The sequence below is a fragment of the Aethalodelphis obliquidens genome, unplaced genomic scaffold, assembly GCF_003676395.1.
Source record: "Aethalodelphis obliquidens isolate GAN/ISIS:26980383/991018 unplaced genomic scaffold, ASM367639v1 scaffold40, whole genome shotgun sequence".
Classification (NCBI taxonomy): domain Eukaryota; kingdom Metazoa; phylum Chordata; class Mammalia; order Artiodactyla; family Delphinidae; genus Aethalodelphis; species Aethalodelphis obliquidens.
Window position 1 is genome coordinate 14,540,998 of NW_020837984.1, and position 26,101 is coordinate 14,567,098.

At 34.8% G+C, this 26,101-nt stretch overlaps 1 protein-coding gene across 3 annotated transcripts in view; it reads left to right on the forward strand.

Annotated features, from left to right (window-relative positions):
• The window catches only part of GMCL1 (germ cell-less 1, spermatogenesis associated), a 48,455-nt gene that overhangs the window by 4,028 nt on the left and 18,326 nt on the right, over nt 1-26,101 (forward strand). For 2 of the 3 annotated variants that reach the window (XM_027131919.1, XM_027131917.1), the window contains exons 2-10: nt 2,003-2,126; nt 3,938-4,034; nt 5,133-5,230; nt 7,586-7,698; nt 8,660-8,725; nt 10,785-10,869; nt 12,630-12,720; nt 15,543-15,680; nt 23,848-23,917. In XM_027131919.1, coding sequence (XP_026987720.1) covers nt 2,003-2,126; nt 3,938-4,034; nt 5,133-5,230; nt 7,586-7,698; nt 8,660-8,725; nt 10,785-10,869; nt 12,630-12,720; nt 15,543-15,680; nt 23,848-23,917 — 882 coding nt within the window. The remainder of the gene's footprint in view (nt 1-2,002; nt 2,127-3,937; nt 4,035-5,132; nt 5,231-7,585; nt 7,699-8,659; nt 8,726-10,784; nt 10,870-12,629; nt 12,721-15,542; nt 15,681-23,847; nt 23,918-26,101) is intronic. The other variant, XM_027131918.1, reaches the window with a different exon arrangement.

Sequence of the window (26,101 nt, forward strand, 5' to 3'; positions counted from 1 at the left end):
TGTGTGTGTGTGTGTGTGTGTGTGTGTGTGTGTGTGTGTGTGTGTGTGTGTGTGTGTCTTGAGTAAATAGATCTGTTTCTGCTGGGCCTTCCCTTTGAGTAGGTAGACTGACTACTAAGTTGGATATGGGTGGGGCATGCTTTGTTTTAGAGCAGAGATTCGCAAGCCTTATTGGTTAACAGTGCCCTTAGTGTCTCAGTAATTTTTTTCATGGCACCTCTGGTCCTAAAGAAATATCTCATAGTTAGGTCCAAACAACTTAATAGCGTAGATTGCATGGTATCTGAAAGATGTTTCTGTGATTTCCTTTAATTTTGGAATATTCCACATGCATCCCTGAATTTGCTGTGGTGCTCTAGGTGCTTTGGCACACAGTTTGGGAACCATGATTTAGGGTGAATAGGTTGGGAGCTAACAGGCTACAGATTCCTCAAATGCCAGAATGAGGATTGCTTTGTCTGGGGCACCAGCACCTACACCAAAGTCTTAGATCTTCCTGATAGATTTGTTCTGTTTCTTTCTAGAAAAACCTTGGAATCTGTTTGTATAAGTTATCTGTACTCTGTGTTCATAGAGAGTGGGGGAGGCCATTAGGGGAACAAGTTTCCCCATTTTTTGCCTCACTCCTCACTTCAGCCTTCTGTTTCCCTTGAGACCTCATCCTCCCAGCCCCATCCCTACCCCCACGGTTCTGAAGGGCAGATGGGCTTCAACGTCCATCCTAGACCGTGATATCTTTTGGGCTGTGGTTGTCACTGCTCTTTTCCATTCCAGTTTATTTTCTAACTTCCAGATCCATGGAATTCTCTGATCATGTGATAAGCCCACCCTCACCTTTTTCCTGTTGTGGGTTTATTCCTTTCTGTACTTTTAATCTTTTCATATAATTTGGGGAGAGTGCTGTCAGGAACTGGAAACTACATTGTCTCATTTATTTCTTACAGTAACCCAATGAAGTGGATAGTAATATCCTCTTTTCACATATAAGGTAACTGAGCTGTGGTAGTAGAGCTGGGACTCAAACCCAAGTCTGTCTGCACTGAAGCATGTACATTTTTTACCGTCTGTTGGGAAGGGGTGTTCAATACACTGATTTGAGACACCATGTGAAACAATTACTTCATTTTTTAAAAAGATTTTAAAACTTTACTAGGAAAGCTATCAGGATTGGCCAGGAATATAAAAGATATTGATCAGTCTCTGCTTAGGGCTTTGCTTACTTACTGAACCGTCTTGAGCAATGATTGTCAAAACAAAAATAACAATTCTTCCTTTAAATTAAATCTTATGCACAAATCCAAGATGTTTACAAATATAATATATGATGCTGCTCTGGTTGAAGTTAGATGGGATGCCCAGAGTTCACACCTCGACTCTCCCTGGTGGCCCCTAAGACACTTCTCCATTGAGCATAATTTTGAAAACCTTTGGTCTAAGGCTGCAAACCATTTGTCCAATGTGGGGAAAAAGACATTTTAAGGAGTTTAAGAATAGTTCGATACTAAAATAAGATTAAATGTAAATTATTTTTAAAATTACTTGTGTAGGGTGAAATTTTTATTCTTGTTCTTCATTTTGTAATTGCATAGCAGTATTATTGCAACTGTATTACATCATCCATAGTGCTGGTTACTAAATAAGGAAATACGCAAAAATCACCATGCTGACTTTTCTTTATTGAATAGGTAATTCTCTTAGTTCAAAAATCAGAAATTGCAAAAAGCTGTATAGTGAAAGGTCTCTCTTCCACGCTGCCCCCATCTATCCACTATTCCCCCTCTTGGGAATAGAGTACCCCACAGGTAACCACTATTATTAGTTTCTTATGTACCCTTTCATACATGAGCACGTTTGAATATATAATATCCCTCTATCTTTTTATACAGTGGACAAATTGGTTCTATTTAATAGAAATTGAGCAAAAGGAGTATTTTGAGTTACATGCAAAATCAGTAAAACATTCAGTTTTACATATATGTAACATTTGCATTTCTTTTAACAGGAAAAAATTGAAGAGTACATCCAAATATATTTATCAAACATTATTTTTAAATGGTGAAAACAGTGACATTAAGATTTGTGCTCTAGGAGAGGAGTGGAGCTTACACAAAATATATTTATGTCAAGTAAGTATTTTATTTTTCTATATATTTGAGTAACCAAGGTAGTCACTTAAAACAACTCACACTCTTATAAGTCTTGTTCTTTCTCATTGCATTTCACAGTAATCTTTTGCATGAACATTTGTTGTTTAAGTCCTGTCTGATGAAAAGTCTTGTTTTGTAAGAGATATGGTGAACATTGTTAGTGAAAACTTAGTTTGGTCTAGAAAACAGATTTTGAGTTTTCATTGTCATACCAACCTTTTTGTCATTACTCCAATAAGGTACTTATTTCGGTGCCTTCTGTTGACAAAAAGGGAAAAACCATTCAACGTTTAAGTTAGGATTGCTGAATTTGTTTATTTTGTATATGATTATTTCAGTTGGATAAATTCAGCTGAAATGTTGCTTTGTAGTTAAGACTGAATGTAAATGGAAAGTTCTTGGCACTTACTCTTCCCTCTCTCCTAGAAAATGCCAAAACCAAAACCAAAAAAGTATATGGACTAAGTCATTTAGCTGATATACCTGTTTGATTTCTGTGAAAATATTATTATCAGCCACCCCATTTTAAAGATTCAAGACTTTCAAAATAAAAGAAAATGTTGTTCTAATGGCTCAAATATTTTAATCATTTATTCCTTCATCAAATCTGTTTTCAAGTCATTGGTCTAGGCAGTGGGAATAGAACAGTGAACAATTCACTTTTTATCCTATGGAGCTTATATTTTCCCTCTCCTCTTCATGATATGACAGTAATTACTGGTAAGACGGTATAGTATAAGATTTTTCAATAGAAGCATTTGAAAGGAATTTTTTCTCTTACACTTTAATCATGTTTTTTATTTAATTTTTTTGAACAAGTTTACTTTGGCTTGCATTATATTACCCCAGAGACTATATCAGAATACTGGTCTTAACTTGAAGACATGGTCCATATCTTTCTTTTTGATCTCTGAAAGCAGTTTTGTGAATTCAAGGGTGAAAATGCCTCTGTTAAGGCTTTCCCTCTCAAGAGAAACTGGATTGATCATAGTGCAAGACACATGCTAAATTATAAGTCCCCTGAGGACAGAAACATCTGTTTTGTTTTCTGCTATATTCACAGTGCCTTAAACTACATACTCAGTAAATTTTAAAAAATTAGTAGTTAGTATTTGATCCGTTCCAAAGTAATTCTAGTTATGGGAGGTGCTACCTAGAAGGTAACTAAAGACTTCATCCATTCTGGTGTCTTTCCAATAATTCAGATTCATTCTGGAATTTTTTTTATAAGATAAAACTAAACTTTGGATTTTCCCTAATTCCTTGGGAATCATCCTATTAGTGTTGACTTGGGACTGGTCTGGACCCTTTATAGCCACTGAGATAGAGTAAGGACTCAACAGCTTTTAGTTTTCTCTTCTCTCTTCCTCAGTATATTATTTTGTATCCACGTTACATGTAGTTATATGTTTATGAGAGAGACTTAAATATATGATACAATTTCTAAGCTTGAATTTAGAATGCTATTGAAAAGGAAAACATATTCATGTAATATACTCAGAAATTGTTCAACTAAGTAAAAAGCTTAGTTGGTTCAAATAGTAACATAGGAAGTCAGTTCAGGTAGTAATACGAGAATTTGGTTTGGTTTTCAATAATTAAAGTATTTTGATAAGCCTAATGAGTGTCCTTATCTTAATTTCTTTTCTCCTATCTGGCAGTTTGTTTTTCTCTTGAAATAATACGATGCGTTAGTTTTGATAGAATAGTTGCTAGAGTTAGAAATGGGAAAATAATTTGGAAGACACAGAAAGTACTGCATAAGTGTGTTTTTTGTTTTTGTTTTTAAGTCTGGCTACTTTTCTAGTATGTTCAGTGGTTCATGGAAGGAGTCCAGCATGAATATTATTGAACTGGAGATTCCAGACCAGAATATTGATATAGAAGGTAACCGCCACCATGATTACTATTATGCAAAAATCATAAAAACATAAGCTTTGTATTCTTTTCACAGAAAATAAATATTTTCTTCTAACTTTGTTGGCTAGAGAAAAGCTCCATTTAACACCCTAAGGTGACAACTTTATATTAATTTACTCCAGAGTTTATCAGTTCTGTTCTAGTATCTTTAATCTATTTAGTCATGTCAGCCTTATCAATCTGTTTACTTCATGTTTGTAAATATATCTGCCTGGGATATAGAGGATGTAGAGTGAAGGAAGGAGAAGTATGACCAATAAACAATAAGCCAATAAACATTATTCATTGATTATTCCCTATATATGAAGACCTTTTCTGGGAATAAGTATATGAATCATGTAGTCAGTATTGTTTTAGAGCTGTAAGGACCTTAGATGAGGAAGCTGAGGTCCAGAGGATTTAAGAGACTTACTTTAGGTCTCAGAGCGGTTTAGTGAGCCTACATCAGACTGTAGGTCTCCTAACTCCTGTCCTAGTGCTCCTGCTCCTGTCTTTGATACCTGAAGTGGAAGTACCCAGCACTCACCTCATAGGCAAACAGAAAGGAACATTTATAAAGCAAACCATGTAGGACATGCATGAGAATGGCAGTAGAGACAAGGGTGGACAGACTTAAATAGCTGTGGCAGCTGGGTGAGAGTGTGGCATGCATAGGACCAGGAGCTTTTCCACACTCCCCAGTGGTAAAGCACTGAAAGCACCAGGGTTAAGATTATCATTGGGTCTGTGTAGTTGTACTTAATGATTGGTTTACTCAGGGATATCTTTATAAAACTTTTTCCAAAGGTGTCTTAATTCTGACCACTAACTAATGTCAAGATTAGATGTAGAAAAATCCAGCATGATTTGGTAGAACAGATGGAAATGTATAACATTGTTATTAAATTAGCACCATCAATCCATAACCATTACTAATAGTTAAATTAATGATACTAATCTTATCCTTTTCTGTACCTACTAGATTTAGACATATGTCTTAGTGTATGAAGACTGTCATTGTTATTTTTGTAATACTCTTACAGCTATAACTGTTATTTCATTCTACCTATGTACTTTTGCTTTAAGCACTGCAGGTGGCATTTGGGTCATTGTATCGAGATGATGTCTTAATAAAGCCCAGTCGAGTTATTGCCATTTTGGCAGCAGCTAGTATGCTGCAGTTGGTAAGTATGCATAGTACTGAAAAAAAGGATCACACTTGTATTTTTGTTTCAAGGTATCTGTTCCAAAAACCATAATAAAACTTAGCTTTTTTATAACTTTTAAATGAAATGTATAAATATTCCATTCATGATAAGTCATTTAAAATGTTTAATGAAAAGCAGTTTATTACAAATGAGACAGTCTCGATGCCTATGTAAAATGAATGCAAGCTATTTCTGTGTGGATATCTTAGAATGACTATAATGTGGAAGGAAGGTACTTGTCTTAAATCCATTTACAGATTTCTGTTCGTTAATAACTTATCTTGACTGTTTTAAGCAGGTGGCTTATTACTAATTCATATAGTTCATGGGTTTGGGAAACATTGAGTGCTTACTATGTAAATGTTTTCTTAATTATGAAATAATTGTGTGTAAACCACCTAAATGTATATAATCTATTGGTAGAATGACAGATTTGTTCATTCATCAGAAGTGTATTGAGCAGTGTGTCAAGCTAGGCATAGAGATACAAAGGTAAATAAAGATATAATCCCCACCTTTAAGAAGCTCACAATATAATGAGTGTGTAGAGTGGGGGAGGGAGGGTTGATATACAGACTCAAAGGTAAAGTAAGAGCTGTCCAATATTATAGATGTGATGGTAAACTTTCTGTAGGATTTAGTGGATGCACAAAGTGGTTGGTTTAACCTGTTGGTGTCAAAGAAAGAAGTTGTGTTTGAGGTTGAGCCTTAAAAACTGAAAATGTATTTATCTTGTGAAGTAAGAAGAGAGGGGAAGAAAGAACATTTCAGACAGAAAACTAAGACCTAGAAATATGAAACAATGGAGGATTAGAGAATCTGAGTGGAACATAGATCTAGCACAGACTATAAGAAGGGTTCGAGAGAGGGAGGCAGAGACCAGATCACGAAAGCCCCTCAATCAATACCTTTTAAGAAGTTGAGACTTTACATATAAGTACTTTTGGAAAGTTTTAATCAGGGGAAAGACAAAGTTATATTTCAGAATGCTTTGGGAACAGTGTGAAGGATGAACTGAAGGAAGGATGAGTATAAAACCTATTACATTCCCACCAACAGCTGATTCACTTTGATGTACACTTGAAACTAACACAACATTGTAAATCAACTATACTCCAATAAAAATTATAAAATAAATAAATAAATTAGAAAAATAATGATGAGAAAAAAACTCAAGGTATATTAACATTAAAAATTTGTTGCCACATCTAGGAGAATTATACTAGATATATTAAAATTACTGTACATTCCATTAAATATGAAGAAAATGAAAAAAAACCTATTGCAGTAATCCACGGGAGGGTCTAAATGAGGGTAGTAGCAAAAAGCATGGAGAGGAAAACTGGTTACCGGAGAGGTTAAGCAGGGATAATCCACTGGACTTGGTGACAGATGAGATATTAAAAGGAAAGGGAGGGAGTCTAGAATGGCTTCCAGGTAAGTGTAAAATCACAGTGGAGTCAACATTTTATTTTGATCATTTTAAAAAGTTGTTTCTTTTTATGTGACTTTTGTGTACTGATTTATTTTAAGTATTAGTTAATAGCTTGCTACATATCCTTGGCTGAGGTAATTTGATTTTTTTATAAATGTTTTGATCCTTTCAATACTTATTTCCAATAATTATACTTTATTTTTTAACTTTTAATCCTTTTTTGGTTTCGTTCTTAACTCACTTTCTGCATTATCTGTATGATTTAACTACTTAACAATAATACACTTGCATGATGAATATATCTCAGAAATTTGAGTAAAAAATGACGGGGTCCTTTCCATATATTAAATAAAGTTAGCTATTTGAAATCTTCCATATAAACATTTTAGATTAAAAATTCATTGTAAGTTTTAAACAATAATATATTTGTTTTAGGTGTATTTCTTAGGTATTGATAGGTGTTTTAAACTAATAAAAACTTTCTGATGATTCATATTGTTTACTTACCTAGCCCATCACCTGGTCATCTGACTATATAAAGAGGTCTTAGTTTTAAAAGAACAGGCAAAACAGACAGAATGCTGCTTAAATTTGCAAAGGTCCCAGAGAGGGGAAGGACAGAAAAGAGAGAATAGCAATATTCACCTCTGTCTTCCTGCTTTTACTTCCTCCCTTCCATTTTCACTTCCAAGTATTTAGTTTAATACTTGCTGGATTTTTTTTAGGTATTTTTACTGGACTTATAAAAAGACTTAGGTTTGCTGCACTTATGAGTTTTCTTTCTTTCTTCCTTCCTTTTTTTTTTTTTTTTTACTTTTTAATATGTAAAAGCACATATTCAGAGCTTATTTTTCCCATGTGAAATGGGCCTTTCCAGTGCTTATTTATATTTACAGGATGGTTTAATACAGCAGTGTGGTGAGACAATGAAGGAAACAGTTAATGTGAAAACCGTATGTGGCTATTACACATCAGCAGGGACCTATGGACTGGATTCTGTAAAGAAAAAGTGAGTTACCTTTCTTGTTTTTCCTTTTATCCTGCTTTAGGGAATTTGGCTGCTTTGGTTTCTTAAGAGAATATAGCTATAAAAAGAAAGAAAAAAAAGGGAGGATAGAATTTGTTATAAAAGGTCTGTTTTTACATTTGGACTATTTAGTAAATTCCTGAAAAGTGTGGTCTTTGTGATTGTGGGTGGGTTATACATGCTTATAAAAACTATGGCCACTCTTTACAGCACATCTCTATTAAATTTTTTTAAGCAGTAGGCATAATAGTCATTACAGTCGTCCCTCACTATCCGCAGGGGATTGGTTCCAGGACCTGGGTGGATACCAAAATCTGCGGATGCTCAAGTCCCTTATTTAATGGTGTAGTATTTGCAAATAACCATCCTCCTGTATACTTTAAATCATCTCTGGATTACTTATAAATACCTAATACAATGTGAATGCTATGTAAATAGTTACAAATACAACGTAAATGCTTTGTAGATAGTTGCTGGCTTGCGGCATATTTAAGTTTTGCTTTTTGGAACATTCTGGAATTATTTTTTTTTTCTCCAATATTTCCAATTCTCGGTTGGTTGAATCCATGGATACAGAACCCGCGGATACCGAGGGCTGACTGTATATCAGTGCAACTACTGGCAATGTTTTTAATTCTTGAGAATTGCAGTACCCATTTTCAAATTATAAAGAAGGTAATAGAAGTATGTAAACCCCTTTATAAACCATTTAACACAAACTTGAAAATGAGGTTTTCTTAATTAGAAATGCTCTTTTTAATATAAAGGGAATATTCCCTTACTAACTGCTGACAAAAACAATACTAACTTTCCAATTGTTAAATTTAAAAATTTGCGCATGTCCTAGAAAGATTAATATTCTTTTTAAATTTTAACTGTAAGTACTACTTAATAAATCATAGATACATGATATATAATGTAATAATTCCATGTTTAATTTCAGGTGCCTTGAATGGCTTCTAAACAATCTGATGACTCACCAGAATGTTGAACTTTTTAAAGAACTCAGGTACTTGAATTTTAAATAACTTTATTATCATTTGTTAATATGCAAGACATTTTTGTATAAAGTAAAAATATATTGCTTATGAAAAAGTGAACAATTTAATGAAAGGTATCTTGACTACATCATGAATTGAAAAAATGCTACACAAATTTCTTTTCTTTGTTGTAAATGATACAATGTGTATTATGAACACTCCTTTAACCAATTTTAATGTAAAAATTCATTGCTGCTATAAAACTATAGAAAAAGGGTTACCTCACTTTTGCTGGGCTCTTAGAGAATCTAAAAGTTTATTTTAAAAACCATCTTTTCCCATTGAGAAATTACATTTGAGGAAATTGCTTTAAACTTTTTGCTAAGCTTAGTGAAATTGAATTCACAATTAAGTTGGTCTTTTGAATTAAGTTTGCTTATTATTCCTTCTTTCAACAAATAATTTCTGAATGTCTACTGTGTGTAAAGGTGCTATGTTAAGGGCTGCGAAGGAGGCAGAGGTGATTATGTCATGGTCTCTGCCCTCTAGGAGCTTATTTGTAATAATGGAGATGACTTATCTGCCCTGGGTCTGAGAAATTCAGAGTGGGAATGAACTTTTAAAGGCCAGTAGACTATGCAGTCACTTTCAGGCTTGCAGTTCCTTGACAGTGGTGCTTCTGAGACAAGGGTACAAATGTCCCTAGGAATGTGTGGCATTCTGATGGAAATATGCAAAACCAAAGCCTTAACATTGCATAGCTTACTGGGATGTCAATTTTAATGATTTTTGGGGGGAGGTGTGGGGAGGAGTAGGAGAGAAGTAAACACTTTTATGTTTAAGTACATTGTGGAATAGAGAGAATTAAGTTTCTTTGGATTTACAAGATGAAATACAAAAATTAATAGAAATGTTATTCTTATGGCTAGCCTACTCCTGGATTCCTGGGTCCTTTCCTTTCCTCTGCCCTTAAGAGGTACTTTGGTAGAAAAGTTTGAGAAGCATTATTCTACCAAAAAATCATCACCTAATGATATCAAGGCACAAACAAAGCTCTGCAGTATGTTTGGTTTAAAAGTCATTAGGGGACTTCCCTGGTGCTGCAGTGGTTGGGAGACCGCCTGCCAATGCAGGGGACGTGGGTTCGAGCCCTGGTCCGGGAAGATCCCACATGCCGCAGAGTGGCTAGGCCTGTGTACCACAACTACTGAGCCTGCGCTCTGGAGCCCACGAGCCACAACTACTGGGCCCATGTGCCACAACTACTGAAGCCTGCGTGCCTGGAGCCCATGCTCTGCAACAAGAGAAGCCACCACAATGAGAAGCCCGTGCGCTGCAACTAGAGAAAGCCCACGCACAGCAACAAAGACCCAAAGCAGCCAAAAATAAATAAATAAATTTATTTTTAAAAAAGTCATTAGAAACACTTTTTCTCTTTTATAATTTCTCGTTGAGTTTTTTCAAAAGGAAGATAAATCATAGTGGTCATCTTAAAGCCCCGGATGCTCTTCTGGCTTTTTGTGGCTTCAAGGAAGGAAAGAAAAAGGAAAAAAGAAAAGAAAACAGCTAGTGATACTATTTCCATTCTAAATTTAAACTAACACATATTTCTTGATTTTAATCTCCTTAACAGTAATAAAAACATGTTTTATGACTAAGCAATTCTCTTAAGCCTAGAGGTGAAAGATAGACTTTGAAGATATATCTCTTTCAGTGAATTTTGACAAGTGTCTTTTTTTTTTTTTTTTTTTTTAATTGAATGAGGGGGAAAGAAAAAAGAGGAAGGCTGCCACTTTATCAGAGCATACTAAAACTTATCTTACTGGGACCTTGCTTTAACTTGATTAATTAGCACAGCAAAGCTCTTTGTTTCCTTGTCAGTGCAAGAAAAGACCTTTCACAGCATTACTGTCTGAATTAAAAGTATCCTTATGTTCGGATAGATTCTTTGTCTTGGGCAAAAAGACTGATGTAATTTTTAATTCCACAGTCTCTTTTGATAAAAAAGACTTAAAGTTTTCAGTTCCACCAGGGTCTTTTAGCTTGTGCATGAAGAGAGGCTCACTACTTCTATTTTATCTTTTCTAGTATAAATGTCATGAAACAACTCATTGGTTCATCTAACTTATTTGTGATGCAAGTGGAGATGGATGTATACACAGCCCTTAAAAAGGTATTGCCATAATATGATGTGTAAAGATATCCCCACTGCATTGCTTATAATATTGAAAAGCTGGAAACAGCTAGTGTCCAGTGGTAAGGGAATGGTTATAAATGTGAGAAAAGTAAAAGGAAATATGCCAAAATGTTAAGAAGTCTTTGTGTTTAGGGAGTTGATATCATGATTGATTTCAGTGGTATTCTTTATAGTTTCCTCTCCTAAGAATACATTTCTTTTTTTTCCCAGATTTTTTTCCAACAGTTAACATGTTGTTATTTACATAATCAGAAATGTTAAATGTTTTATATGTTTTTCAGAAATGTTTGCAAAATTGAGCTTTAGTTGAATTAATAACTTTATGATGAAGTTTTCACATGTTTTTCTAGAGAATGTTGAAATTCTTTTAAAGGTCTTTTGTACTTCAGGCATATATTTCAGTTCATCCTTTTGAAAGGTTTCAACATTTTTAATATAATTTTGTTTTCACAACTCTCTGAAGAGACAAATTGGCTATTACTCTTGATTTGTAGATGGTAAAACTTAGAACTCTTACAATTATTAAGTGGCAGGCTCGAGGCAGAGCCCAGGCCTGTGAATTCCAGTCCATTGCTTTTCCCACTGCATAATTTTGCCTTTAGCCTTTGTCCCTAGCTAACATGGGACAAAAATGTAGTTGAGTGGCTTCCCTGGTGGCGCATGTGGAAGATCCCACATGCCACAGAGTGGCTGGGCCTGTGAGCCATGGCCGCTGAGCCTGTGCGTCCAGAGCCTGTGTTCCTCAGCGGGAGAGGCCACAGCAGTGAGAGGCCCGCGTACCGCAAAAAAAAAAAATGTAGTTGAGTCTACACTCACAGTGTAGTTGAGTCTATACTAACGCGGTCGTGAAATCTGGGAATAGTCACCTTCTAGGTTATATCATTGGGATTGTTTGTCTTATGATAGAGATGAGACTCTATTGCTATTTTTCCTCAGGGAAGTTTAGTAACTGTGTTAACCAGTCATTAAAGGAGGGTAGAGAGTCCATTTCTATCTCTGAGCCACTGGTAGTATTCATTCTTTCCCGTAATTATTGATGAATGCTTACTATGTGCCAGGCACTGCTCTAAGTATGTTACACATATTAATTCTTTTAATGTCCTGTGACATTGACATATTATCATGCTCATCTTACAAATGAAGAAATTAAGGCCCAGATTACAGAATGATGTAATTTCCCTAGCTATTAAATGACAGGGCTAGGATTTAAAAAACAGTAATGCTCTTCATTACTCTGCATACTGTCTCAACAGCAATTAAGACAATAAGAAACTCCTTTTTCCCATATTTAATTTCTTTCTTTTATAATCTCACATAGTATGTAGTGAAACTGAATTAATTGGTGAGTAGAATAAATTAGTATATTTTATATATATAGTATATTATATATAATATACATAATAGTGTGTGTATATTATATATATATACACACACACACGTAGAACATTTACCTTTTTAATACTATAATTACAGTGTGTTTGAGACCATAAGTACTTTTCAGGGATTAGCTTATTCCTTATCATGTACTCATCTAGTTTTTATCTTTGGACCATGATTAATGCCATGATGAATTTAAGAATTCTGAGCATATCCTGTGATAGTTCTACTTCTTTCAATTGCTTGTAAAATGGAAATTAAATTTTTTAGATATTATGTTTTAAGGAAGCAGTTTGAAAATGTAAAATCATAAACTAAATGAAGTCTTGTAATTTTTTTAATTTATTTTTTTAACCTAGTGGATGTTCCTTCAACTTGTGCCTTCTTGGAATGGATCTTTAAAACAGCTTTTGACTGAAACAGATGTCTGGTTTTCTAACAGGAGAAAAGGTATGCCTGAAATTTTTATTGAGAACTTGTCTTTTTTGTTTTAAATTGAAATTTAATTAAAATCAGGCCCTGATAAACCAAGGGGATTTTAGAGCTGGAGAGGACCTTAGCAATGGTCTAATTCAACTCCGCATTTACACTGAGAAAATTGAGACTGGATAAAACAGACATAGAAAAAACAAAATTTTAATGGCCCTCAGATGCAAAGAAGTGGATAAAAATCGTAATCCTTAGCTCACGATTTTCATAGTTTACTGTCATTTTTGGTCCATGCATGGCCACCTTTTTCATTTTTTTAAATAATGTATTGAACCTCAGTGAACTAATCTTCAAGCACTAGAACATTAGTAACTTCAGTCTGCTCATGTGCTTCTTTCCTATTGTGTCCCTCTGACTTTGCTTTTAAAAAATGTTTAATGTTATGGCATTTTGCACGTCTTAACATGAATGTGTTACATAGTGATGTGCTGGTAAGCTGCCTCTCTGAAAAAATAATCACTTATTTGTAGCATTTTTTAAAATTTTCATGATACAAATTCTCCCAGCATGGCTAATTTCAGGCTACTAACGTGACACCACTGAATGTGGAGTTGGGAAGAAATGCATACCATCGGCTCCTGTGAGCCAGCACAAGCCAGATCCAGCACACCACTGGACAATATATCATCCTGTTTTTTTGTTATTGAACTATTTCATATTGTGGTATTGATTTTCATTTCCTTGAAAACTAAGGAGACTGAACACCTGTTTGTGTGTTTATTGGCCATATGTTTCTTCTTCCGTGAAATGTCCAGGTTTTTTTCCTATTTTAACATTGTATTTGTCTTTTCTTACTGATTTGTCGGCGTTCTTTATATATTCTTGATTCTTTGTCATAAGTGTGTGTTGCATTTATCTTTCAGTTTGTAGTGTTTTTTTTACTTTTCTGAAGGTGTCTTTTGATGAATAGAGGTTCTTATATTAAAATTTAGTGCTCTTTTTGTCTTGTTTAAATAAATTTTGGGAATTATTTTATGTAGTGAGATTTACTAGCTAATTATTTTTCCTTCAAGCTCATGAACCAAAAATGTGTAAATGACCATATCAATAAAATCTAACTTGATTTGCTTGAAGAACAAAATGCTAAACTTCTATCTTAAATTACACTTTAGAGCTACATTATGGCATTTAAAGAGGGATTTGAGAAATTATAAAGGAAAAAAGTAGAGGAGAAAATTTAACTTAAAAAACAGAGATAAAAGCTGAAAAAGATAAGGACCGTGGAGAAGCTAAAAAGGCAAAGGGGGTCTTCCCTGGTGGTCTAGTGGGTAAGACTCCATGCTCCCAGTGCAGGGGGGGGCGGGTTAGATCCCTGGTCGGGGAACTAGATCCCGCATGCATGCCACAGTGAAGATCCCACATGCCGCAACTAAGACCCAGCAAAGCCAAAATAAATAAATAAATATTTGTGGGGGTGGGGGAGCAAAGGGACTCAATGGAAACAATAGATGTTAGGTAAATGTTGACATAAATTTATGCTCATTTGAGCTCCAGTTGGATTAACTGCAGCAGTCCATCAAGAGAGAAATTATTCTGTAGCCTAAGTGCAGAAACTAGAATAAGAAGCTGTGGTCCCCTTCTGGTTTTCCCACTCCAGGCTCTCCATCCCAGCCTCAGTAGTGTAAAAGTATACATTTTAAGATAACTTTTCAGGGAAACATTTATTGCATAAGGCAAAATGTATGTCTGATGCCCTTGTTTTTCAGTGAGGACTTTATAAGTTGTTTATCAGTGAGGACTTTATAGGTTTATTTCATACAGTTTTTAAATTATAAAAGTGATGAATACTCAGGAAATAAGACCAAAAAAATCACTTATGGTCCCCTCACCCACTATATTTTAGTATATTTCTCTTAGGTTTTCTTAATTATTTGACTTTGCAGATATATATGGGTCAGGACTATCAGAACAATAGAAATTTTTCTGCACAATTATATGTGCAGGGATTGCTTCTTTTATTTACTATCCTTAATAGCAGCAAGGCTGAGTACACTGCCATGGGTATACCTTGTAATAGAGAACAGGCTAGGGATTATGTACAAGTCTCTGCTTGATAGCAGTAACTCCAGATCTTTCCTTCCCACTCATGAAAGCATATTAGAATGCAACTGAGAGTATTTTTAGAAATAACCTTAAATTATCCCTATAAGAAAAAATTGATAAACTTGAATTATTTTAACAATAAATACTACCCTTGTGTTGCAAATCCATGGCTACAATGTCTTTGTATCTTATTTTGTATTTTAATAGAGAATTAATATATTAACTAGTGTTCATCACATGTAACTAAAGCATAAATTAGAAAGATCCCAAGAAATGTTCCATGTCCTGTGTATCTTGTGAAGACCCTTGAGTGAGGCATCTGGGCTCTAGAGTTCCACTGAAGTGGTGGGATTCTGGAAAGATACCTGAACCCTAACCACCATTCTCAAGCCGCCTTTTCCCACCTTGCTGCACTGTAAGCTCCAAATTCCAGAAAGGTGTCAATTGAATTCCCAGCCCAAGGGTCTAATTAGGACCAAAGTTAATTTCCTGGGGCTTTTTTCTAAATCTCCCCAAGTTTTTTATCCACACACCCAAAGTTTATAAAATCCTTGAAAACTTTGAAACTAGCTTATTTGTATTCTAGTAGACACGTGTGTGTGTGTGTGTGTGTGTGTGTTTGTTTGTGTGTGTGTGTGTGTGTGTGTGTCCCCCTGCCCATAAAAACATGTAGGAATAAATAAATTGATTTGAAAAGAATGGCTATTTAATTTAATCTGTTTTTTTGTTTTCTTTTACAGATTTTGAAGGTATGACCTTCCTTGAAACTGAGCAAGGAAAACCATTTATGTCAGTATTCAGACATTTAAGGTTACAGTATATTATCAGTGATTTGGCCTCCGCGAGAATTATTGAACAAGACTCTCTAGTACCTTCAGGTAAGAACATGATGAAATTATGATTTTAAGTAATATCTTTCTGATTATAATAGTAATATCATAGAAAAAAATAATGAGGAAAATAGAAATTATCCTTAATTCCAATAAGGGATACATTTTTATACCAAAGCAGAATCATACCATATAGATAATTTTCTGTGTTCACATTATATATTGTATTTTCCCATATCATTAAATACTCTTCAGAACATTTAAATGGCTATATAGTATTCTATAATGTGTGTGTTCTTTAATTTGCTTAACCAGCACACTATTTTGGACTAGACTTTCAAAAGACTTTTGAAAAAAAAATAAATTAATTAAATAAAATAAAAAAGACTTTTTTTTTTTTAAAAAAAGACTTTTGAAGTACTATTTAGAGGTCAACTGCTTTTTCTATTAATACTCCTTAAATTTGTTATTTTCTGTTTTTTTCTTATCCTAATTAAGACTTTATGTCAAAGTAAATGTAATATCTTTGCCAATTAAAATTTTGAAACAATTACTGGTTTAGTTTTTTAATTTAAGTATCTAGTGCTTGTGTAGGATTAAGTTTAGTACTATATTTGCATTTAAGAAACAGAAAATAGAATTTGTTTGAAGATTGACTTGTAAATTTGTATAGATTTGTCTGAAAGTTGTAGGTTTTTTGACACCTCGGTTTTTAATATAGCTGTGTGTTTATAGATTTAAATTGTTAACTGAAATCTGTAATTTATTTACAAAAGTATTGAATGGAAAACAAACCCAGAGTTAACATTTCTGGTAGTTTTAAAATAATGCATTTTTTATAAAATCACTCTAGGCAGGTTTATAGACAGTGGTTTTTTTGGTTAATTTTGTATAAATCATTTGTATTACGTTTGTGTAGGTCGTGGGTCTGGGAGTTTTTTGTTGTTTGTTTGTTTTTTAAGCCACACTTTCTCTTGAAGGTTATGTTCCCTTATAGTATAGCAGTTCTGTAATAGTTTTAGTTTGTGTATACACCAGACCCTAGCAATGGGGTAATATTAGATGCCAAGGCCTATTACATACTCCCACTCTAATCATACTTGCTTTTAAGGCTCTCTAGAAATGAATTTTGAAAGAGGTTAAAAGATAAAGTCTGTTGTAAAGTAGTTTAATTTAGGCGTTTCTGTGACGCAAGTGGATAAGCTTTGTATTTTTGGAATGCAAATGGGTACAAGTATTTCTAGTCTGAAATATTTTATTTATTATAAAATTAAAAAGAATTTGTATCCTAAATTTCTGACCAGATTTCAGCCATTTTTTTTCCTGACCTAAAATTACAATAAAGGGCATTATTTTTTCCTTTTAGAATATAAATGGACAAATAGTTTTTCCTATATATCCAAATAAAAGTTATCATTTCAAAAGCAGAGTATAAATTAAAATTATATCCCATGCTGTTTGTGAGAGGGCAGAAAGTGGCCACATAGCTCACATTTTTAAGGTACATTGGTAAATGCTGTCAATAGCAATGTATCCTAGATTTGAAATAAATGAAAATAATTTCAATTACTTAGCTAAAATTGACTGCTCATTTTTCAGAAATAGTGCCAAACACGTGTTAACATTATTCAAAGTTATGCATTCAGTAATCTGGGGAATTTTAATGCATACATTTTGATCATCTTTAGGTCAGAATTCAAATAGAAATTAAAATAGAAAATATTAAATTTAAATTTTAATAGAAATATGTTTAATTCCAAATTAAATCAGGATTTTGTATAGAAGCATTGTATTTTAGGATTTAACTGTGTCAAGCACAGTTGAATTCCATTATATCATGGAATTAGATTTACCTTAGGTCAGATCATTATGTGTGTTTCATTCCATGCTTTCATTGTCATACTTCCCTTCCCTTTGATACCTCTGACCTCTCTTGTTGCCATTCCTCCCTGACCTTTCTCTTATGTCTTCTCATGTCTTCCATCTCTTCTCTCCATTTATTTAGCTCTCCCAGAAGAGACTATTTTCCCTCTGTAGAGGACATTCTGTCTCTTAAGACACCCTGCTAATAAAGGGTTAGGAGGCCAGATAGTAATGGGCCAGCCCCCTCAGTGCCCTTTCCAAATCATTGTTGCATATGATCCAGCTCACCCTCTATTCTTTCTCTTCTGATCCCTAGGCATTCTTCCACATTCATCTAAGACTTGGGCACTTAATTTCTGTCTGCCTCTCTACACCTGTTCAGTAACATAAGGTGTCCATATTAGCATTCCATTTAGTACCCTAGCCTCCTAGTAATTTGACCTCAACTCCTGTAACATTTATCTTTGCTGATCATTAAGCACTTGCCACCTATGAACCTTGTTGTAACCCAGAATTTCTCAGCATGAGAAATCCAGTAGTTTGCAAGCTGTAACCTTCTAGCATGCTCATAGCCTCATTCCTTTTACACTGTTGTTTGCTTTCCAATCCGTTTTTTAAAATAAATATATTTATTTATTTATTTATTTTTGGCTGAGTTGGGTCTTTGTTGCTGTGTGTGGGCTTTCTCTAGTTGCTGTAAGCGGGGGATACTCTTCATTGCAGTGCTTGGGCTTCTCATTGCTGTGGCTTCTCTTGTAGAGCACAGGCTCTAGGCGCGTGGTCTTCAGTAGTTGTGTTGTGCAGGCTCTAGAGTGCAGGCTCAGTAGTTGTGGCGCACAGGCTTAGTTGCTCCGCTGCACGTGGGATCTTCCCAGACCAGGGCTCAAAGCCGTGTCCCCTGCGCTGGCAGGCGGATTCTTAACCACTGCGCTACCAGGGAAGCCCTCCAATCCGTTTTAAGCCCCCCATTTTCTGCCAGTCTTTCAAACCTCCTGCCTTTTCTTCCTTTCAGGCCTGGATTTCATGTTAGATCATCTGGACCACTCTCTTTCACAGTTGCTTTCAGCTCTTTGTCCTTCTACTTTACAAAATTCTAAAACTAAATTAAACCTTCTTTGTTTCTATACCCTCTACTCTGTGCTGAGTACTGCTCCAGAGCATTCTGTAACTTTTGTATTGGTGCCACTGCAAACTCATATTTCAGTGCTAAGCCTGGACCTTGGGACTCCTTATATACTACTTTTACTTGGTCATTCCTCATTTTCATTTGCTTCAGCAATTATATATCAAACCTCTGCCACTCTGTTCAAGCTTCCTCTCCAATAACCTTGCTGTCAGTATGGAGTATGGGAACTCTCCTTCTATTTTTTTATATAAATTCTCCTTTAAATTTTTATATAAATTTTTGCAAGGTTATCAGGCAAAAATTTGTTTAGATTCCTGGGCTTCTTCACCTGTCCTTCCTGTCTTGTCCCAGAGGTTGAGGTGCTCCCTCCCTGTTCAAGCCAACCTTCTACTGTGTTAATAATCCTATCACTTCCTGTTTATTATGGAATTTTGCACTGTCATTTAATAATTTGTATCTTCAACCCCCTCCTGTTCTCCCTCAGCTTACAAGTGTGGTCAAATCTCTTATTGAAAAACAAAACAAATCCCTCCCTCCCCCCACCCCGCCCCCAGTCTTGACCCTGAGTCCGCTTCATGGTAACTGCTCTTGTCCTTATAATCACTTTCTTCAGAGTTGATGTCTCTATCTCCTTACCTTTCAGTCATTCCTCAGCCCATTTCAGTCTGTCTTTGGCCCCGCTATTTCACTGAAACTTTCTAGCGAAAGTTAGGTTTGTCCTGTTTGTAAAATCTAGTGGCCTCATGTTAGTCTTACTTTAACTTCTCTAGCATTTTATATCATGGTTTGTTAGTATTTCCTTGAAATTCTTACAGTACTACCTTAGTTTAGAAATACTGTACTCTCCTGATTCTTTTCCGGTCTCTTTGACCATTCCTTCTCTTTTTCTTTTGTAAGCTTCTCTTACTCTGCCCACCTCTTAACTTCCTGAGGGCGCCCTTAGCGCATCATTGATATTTTCATTCTATATAGTGTCCCAGAGTGATTTCCTTCATTCATATGACTCACTGAAAGATTCTAGTTCTGACCTCTCCTCTGAGTTTCATACTTGAATATCCAACTGTTACTAGCCATGTGTAAATTGCTTCAGTTCATCTATTCAAAACAGTACTTATGGACCTGCCTGGTAACGTAGTGGTTAAGAAGCCGCCTGCCAATGCAGGAGACACGGGATCGAGCCCTGGTCCGGGAAAACCCTGCATGCCGCAGAGCAACTAAGCCTGTGCACCACAACTACTGAGCCTGAGCTCTAGAGCCCATGTGCCACAACTACTGAAGCCTGCGTGCATAGAGCCCGTGCTTCGCAGCAAGAGAAGCCACCGCAATGAGAAGCCCACACACGGCAATGAAGAGTAGCCCCCGCTCGCTGCAACTAGAGAAAGCCCGCTCGCAGCAACAAAGACCCAACACAGCCAAAAATAAATAATAAATAAATAAGTAAATACATAAATTATTTTTAAAAAAAAACAAAACGTACTTATACCTTTCCCCTCCAGCTCTAGTCCCTGGTTTTTTCTTCCCATATTCGCTTATCAGTCATCAACATTAAAAACCCACCCAGCGGGCTTCCCTGGTGGCGCAGTGGTTGAGAGTCCGCCTGCCGATACAGGGGACACGGGTTCGTGCCCCAGTCCGGGAGGATCCCGCATGCCGTAGAGCGGCTGGGCCCGTAAGCCATGGCCGCTGAGCCTGCGCGTCCAGAGCCTGTGCTCCGCAACGGGAGAGGCCCGCGTACCGGGGAAAAAAAAAAACAACACCCAGCCTCACAGAAAATGGCAGAATCCTGCAAGTCATCCTGTCCTCCTCAAACTGTCTTCCTCCACATCCATTCACTATGTCCTATAGATTTTTTCCCTAGATAATTCTCAAACTCACCTCCTTTTTTTTGCCTGCTACCACTTCCTTGTTAAGACATCGTCATCTCTTGCTAGATTACTGTAGTACAGAATATATCTGTGTCCTGGTTGGACTGTATGTTTTTCATCTTTTTCTCTCAGGTACATAGTACAGTGCTTGACAGGTAGTAGGCACTCAGTTTGTGTGAACTAAAATCATTTTCTGAAACATACTAACTTACATATGGCCTAATACTGTATTTACTCTATCAGATAAGTTTAGGTTCTAGCTCCTAACCTAAGAACCTTAAAGGGGAGGAGGAAAAGTAAACAAATATGTGTAGATTCTTCAGTGTCCCAGGTAATATGTCAGATTATACATTTAACACCTATCATGTAACGTAATCTTTGAAATTATCAAGGTAGTTCCCATTTTATAGATGAAGTATTACTATCCTGTCATACAGCTAGTGAGAAGCAGAGCTCAAATGCAACCCCAAGTCTTTCCTGTTCTAAAGCCCATATTGCTTTTGGCTACATCTTACTTAGAAGAAGTCCGCTATGTTTAATCTCTTTAAGTTTGCATATCCAGTTGCAGAAACTTAAGCAAACTTAACTTTGAATTCAAACTTAACTTTGAATCACCATTCTTTTGAGTATGTTTAATTTTTTGGCTTTTGATAACAAAGTAATGCAATAGATTTATTCCCTTACTTTGCATTGTGGGCAAGAAAATAGGTATTCTTGTAACTTTTTATATCAGGAATTACTGTTGTGGGAATAATGGGGAAACTTAATGCTTAATATTTTCGTAAATTCAATAGAGATGATAATTGTTAAAGCAGTATGAATTTTATGAAAACAAGTTGCTTAAAATGAAAAGGTATATAAATTCATGTAATTAGTTATACTGAGAAATACTGTACTCAGTAGAGTAAATTTGTCATCTTTTGGAACTAGATTTTTAGGTTATTATACATGAAGATCTTTGAGATGAACTTCTCCATAATTTTATACTAATATACCTATAGATGCTCTATACAAAATATCCTTTTATCCAGATAGGAATTTTTTATTATGTAGACTGTCCTTCACCTTCATGATCTAATTCTGACTTAACGTGTTTCATATAACATTCAACCTGTAGGCTGTTTTTGCTATATGCTTTACTGGTTGTGAGTAGATTTTTGTATGTGTATATACCTGAATATACACTATTTCTTTCATTTAAACAATAAAACTAGGCAAATTCAGGGCGTATCTTATCTGTCTGTTTGTGTTTTAAAGTTTTGTAAATCTAAGACATTTAGATTTTCAAATAGTATACTTTTGGAGACCCCCTTCCCCATATCCTTTGTATAAGACAAGAGAAATGATCTAAATAAATTCATTCTGACATATCTCATTTATTCTATTAGAAAAGTACTGTGTTTACATTCAAAACTGCTGTCGATTAGATCTGCAGCTGCTGATTTATAGCACTGTCAAATGCCACTTTGATGTGCCCGTTTTGAGTTTTTGTTTTGTATTTTGGTCTGATAAAGTTTAAAAGTGCTTAAATTTGTTTTCACTGAGTAGAAGTTTCTTGAAGGCACTTTTTCAGAATCTTTCCACTGAACACTAACTCTGCCAAAAAGGATTCTGGGAAACTCTGCCTAGCGTATCTGCGTTTTGGGAGATATGTCTGCATATAATCATATTAAAAACTCTGTATAAGGCAAATTGTTTCACTTATTTTTATCCCATGTTTTTCAATCTCATTTTATCAGAGATTTCCCCTTGTGTATCAGCTGTCAACATTGCATTTGAACTAGTGGTTCTAGTGACATATTTTGGGGCTGCTGCTACTGGATGAACTACCTGTGACCAAAAAGATATCTAGTTTGACTTTTTACTCTTTTAGATTAAGGCAAGAAAGGAGGGACAAAAATGTGTACCCACATTTTTAACTTGTTAAAAATGCTTTCAGGGAATTCCCTGGCAGTCCAATGGTTAGGATTCGGTGCTTTCACTACCAAGGCCTGGGTTCAATCTCTGGTCAGGAAACTAAGATCCCGCAAGCCAGGTGGCGCAGCCAAAAAAAAAAATGCTTTTAGTTTTAAAGGAGTTTATTCAAAGTTGTTGAAACTAAATTTTAAAACATTTTCATGGGATGTAGCTTATATGATATTTGAGAATATGAATGTGTAAACCTTTCATTCCATTTTTATAAATGAATCATAAAAAGCCATATTCTATCTCTGGATCAGTGAGTTTCAAACTACAGGCATAACCTGTAGTGAGTTGAGAAATCATTTTAATGGGAAGGGATCAGCTTTTTTTTTTTTAATAAAATACAGTAAAACAGAATTTTAAAATCCAAATACCTTGCAAATAAGATGAACAATATGTGTGGAGGTATACAGAGTCACATAAATTTTGCTGTTAGTCTTTACCTACTGAAAATGAATTGTTTGTGGCCTAGATATTCAGCAGTTATTCCGTATAATAGCAACAATATTATTTTAGGGAAAGAAGCACTCATAAGTGTATTTATAGAGAATTTTAAGGAAGGACACCAATAAATCAGTGCAAGTCATCTGGATACCTTTTATTAGGTAGAGAATTATGAAGTGAAAACCCAGATTTTAATTGCACTAGGGATTTTCCCCTGCCTTTCGGTAGAGGTAGAGAAATCATTTAACTTAAAAATTAGAAAAACTACCCTTTTAGTTGGGAATAAATAAGAGCAAAAAATAAATATGGTGCTAAGCCAGTTCTGCTTATATTTTTAATAAATCCATGTTTTATGTAAAATAATTAAAATTTCAGCTTCCACAGTCTCATTTTGTGGAAAAATTATATGCTTATTATTAAAGGGAAGAATATCTATAATTATTATATTCGATTTGCAATAATTTAAATTATAGTTATCTAAATTGTGTCAAAATTATTTCTTGAGTTGCATAATTCATCTAATAATTTAGAGATGGTATATTTCTCATTAATTGTTTTTAGATAATTTAGGAACAATCCATTATTCAGTTTTCTATTAAAGCTTTTGTTAAAACTGAAAATATTACTTTTGGTATGTTTCTCACAAATGAAAAATAGTATCAGCTATGAAAAGGAAATTATTAAATACAAGAATATACTTTTAACTAAAGTTTTAAATGTATGTGATCTAAGTAGAGTCTGTCCTAAAGCAAAGGAAGATAACATTTACCACTTTAAAAATCATTAAGCTGTATCGTTATAGCATATTTATAAAATACAAATTACCAGCTTTACTTATTGCTGTTTTAAACTTGAATTTTAAAATGGTAAAAATTTTATCAGCTTCTTAAAAATTTTAAATCCTTTATGCTTTTCCATATTTCTTATTATTCTTATATGTATTTTTACATTTTAGAATGGCTATCTTCTGTGTATAAACAGCAGTGGTTTGCTATGCTCCGGGCAGAACAAGACAGTGAGGTGGGGTAAGTATGGTACATCATAGCATTGTTCATTAAAAAAAAAAAATTTTTTTTTTTTTTACTGAAATATAGTTAATTTACAATATTGTGTTAGTTTCAGGTATACAGCTAAGAGATTCAGTTGTATAATACATATTTTTCAGATTATTTTCAATTATAGGTTACTATAAGATACTGAATATAGTTCCCTTTGCTATACAGTAAATCCTTGTTGCTTATCTATTTTATGTATAGTAGTTTGTATCTGTTAATCTCATACTCCTAATTTATCCTGCCACCCCTCCCTTTCCCCTTTGGTAACCATAAGTTTGTTTTGTCTGTGAGTTCTTCTGTTTTTTATATAGATTCATTTGTATTATTTTTTTACATTCCACATATAAGTGATATCTTATAATTGTCTTTCTCTGTTTGACTTACTTCACTTAGTATGATATTCTCTAGGTCCATCCATGTTGCTGCAAGTGGTAATATTTCATTCTTTTTTATGACTGAGTAATACATATTCCATTGTATATAAATATACCACATCTTCCTAAGTCAGTCATCTGTTGATGGGCCCTTGGGCTGCTTCGATGTCTTGGCTCTTGTAAATAGTGCTGCTGTGAACATTGTGGTGCGTGTATCTTTTTGAATTAGAGTTTTCATCTTTTTAGGATATATGCCAAGGAGTGGAATTGCTAGGTATGGTAGCTCTAATTTTAGTTTTTTAAGGAATCTCCACACTGTTTTCCATGGGAGCCGCACCAATTTACATTCCCACCAACAGTGTAGGAGGGTTCCCTTTTCCCCACACCCTCTCCAGATTTATTATTTGTAGACTTTCTGATGATACCCATTTTGACTGGTGTGAGGTGACATCTCATTGTAGTTTTGATTTGCATTTCTCTAATAATTATTGATGTTGAGCATCTTTCCATGTGCCTGTTGGCCGTCTGTATGTCATCTTTGGAGAAATGTCTATTTAGGTCTTCTGCCCATTTTTTGATTAGGTGGTTTGTTTTTTTGAGTTGTATGAGCTGTTTGTATATTTTGGATATTAACCCCTTGTAGGTCACATCATTTGCAAATATTTTCTCCCATTCCCTAGGTTGTCTTTTCATTTTGTTTATGGTTTCCTTTGCTGTGCAAAAGCTTTTAAGTTTGATTAGGTCAGGTCCCATTTGTTCATTTTTGCTTATATTTCTTTTGCCTTGGGAGACTAATCTAAGAAAATATTGCTACAGTTTATATCTGAGAATGTTTTGCCAATGTTCTTTTCTAGGAGTTTTATGGTGTCATGTCTTATACTTAGGTACTTAAAGTATTTTGAAGTTTTTTTGTATATAGTGTGAGGGAGTGTTCATATTGATTTACATGTAGCTGTCCAGCTTTCCCACCACCACTTGTTGAAGAGACTGTCTTTTCTCCGTTGTGTTAATATATTATTGCCTCCATTGTTGTTGATTAATTGACCACAGGTATATGGATTTTGCTATGAATTTTTAAATGTATTCATTATGTTGAAAAACCAGTAACAGTATTAAAGTCAAGAGCTGTTAGAGAAAAAGATCATGTAATCAGCTTTTATTCTTATATTTCTATAACTATCAATATTATAAATATTTATCTTTTTGGTCAATTAGTATAACAATGTATTGTCACTTGCTATATATTAGTAAAATTGAATAATTGATATTCTTTGTTTCACTTAGTGTTATGATATTCTTTTAAGCTATTGAAATATTACCTGGAATAATGCTTTCATAAAGCATGATCTTCATATATATGTATAGGTAAAGCCAATTTTCTTATTTGTGGCAGTATTGTCAAATTCTCACTAATGTAATAGGGGTTTTTTTGGGGTTTTTTTAAGTTCTTTTATTAAAAATATTTATTTATTTATTTATTTGACTGCACCGGATCTTAGTTGCGGCACGTGGGATCTTTAGGTGCAGCACACGGGATCTTTTAGTTGCAGCACGTGGGATCTTTTAGTTGCGGCATGCAGGCTCTAGTTCCCTGACCAGGGATGAACCCAGTCCCCCTGCATTGGGAGCGTGGAGTCTTAGACACTGGACCACCAGGGAAGTCCCCTGTAATAGTTTTTTTGAAGACTTGAGTGTAAGGTGAATTAACCCATCTGGTTACACAGGTGCCTTCATCAAAAGCATATGACCCCTCTAGAAAATATTTATGTACTGTCTTCAT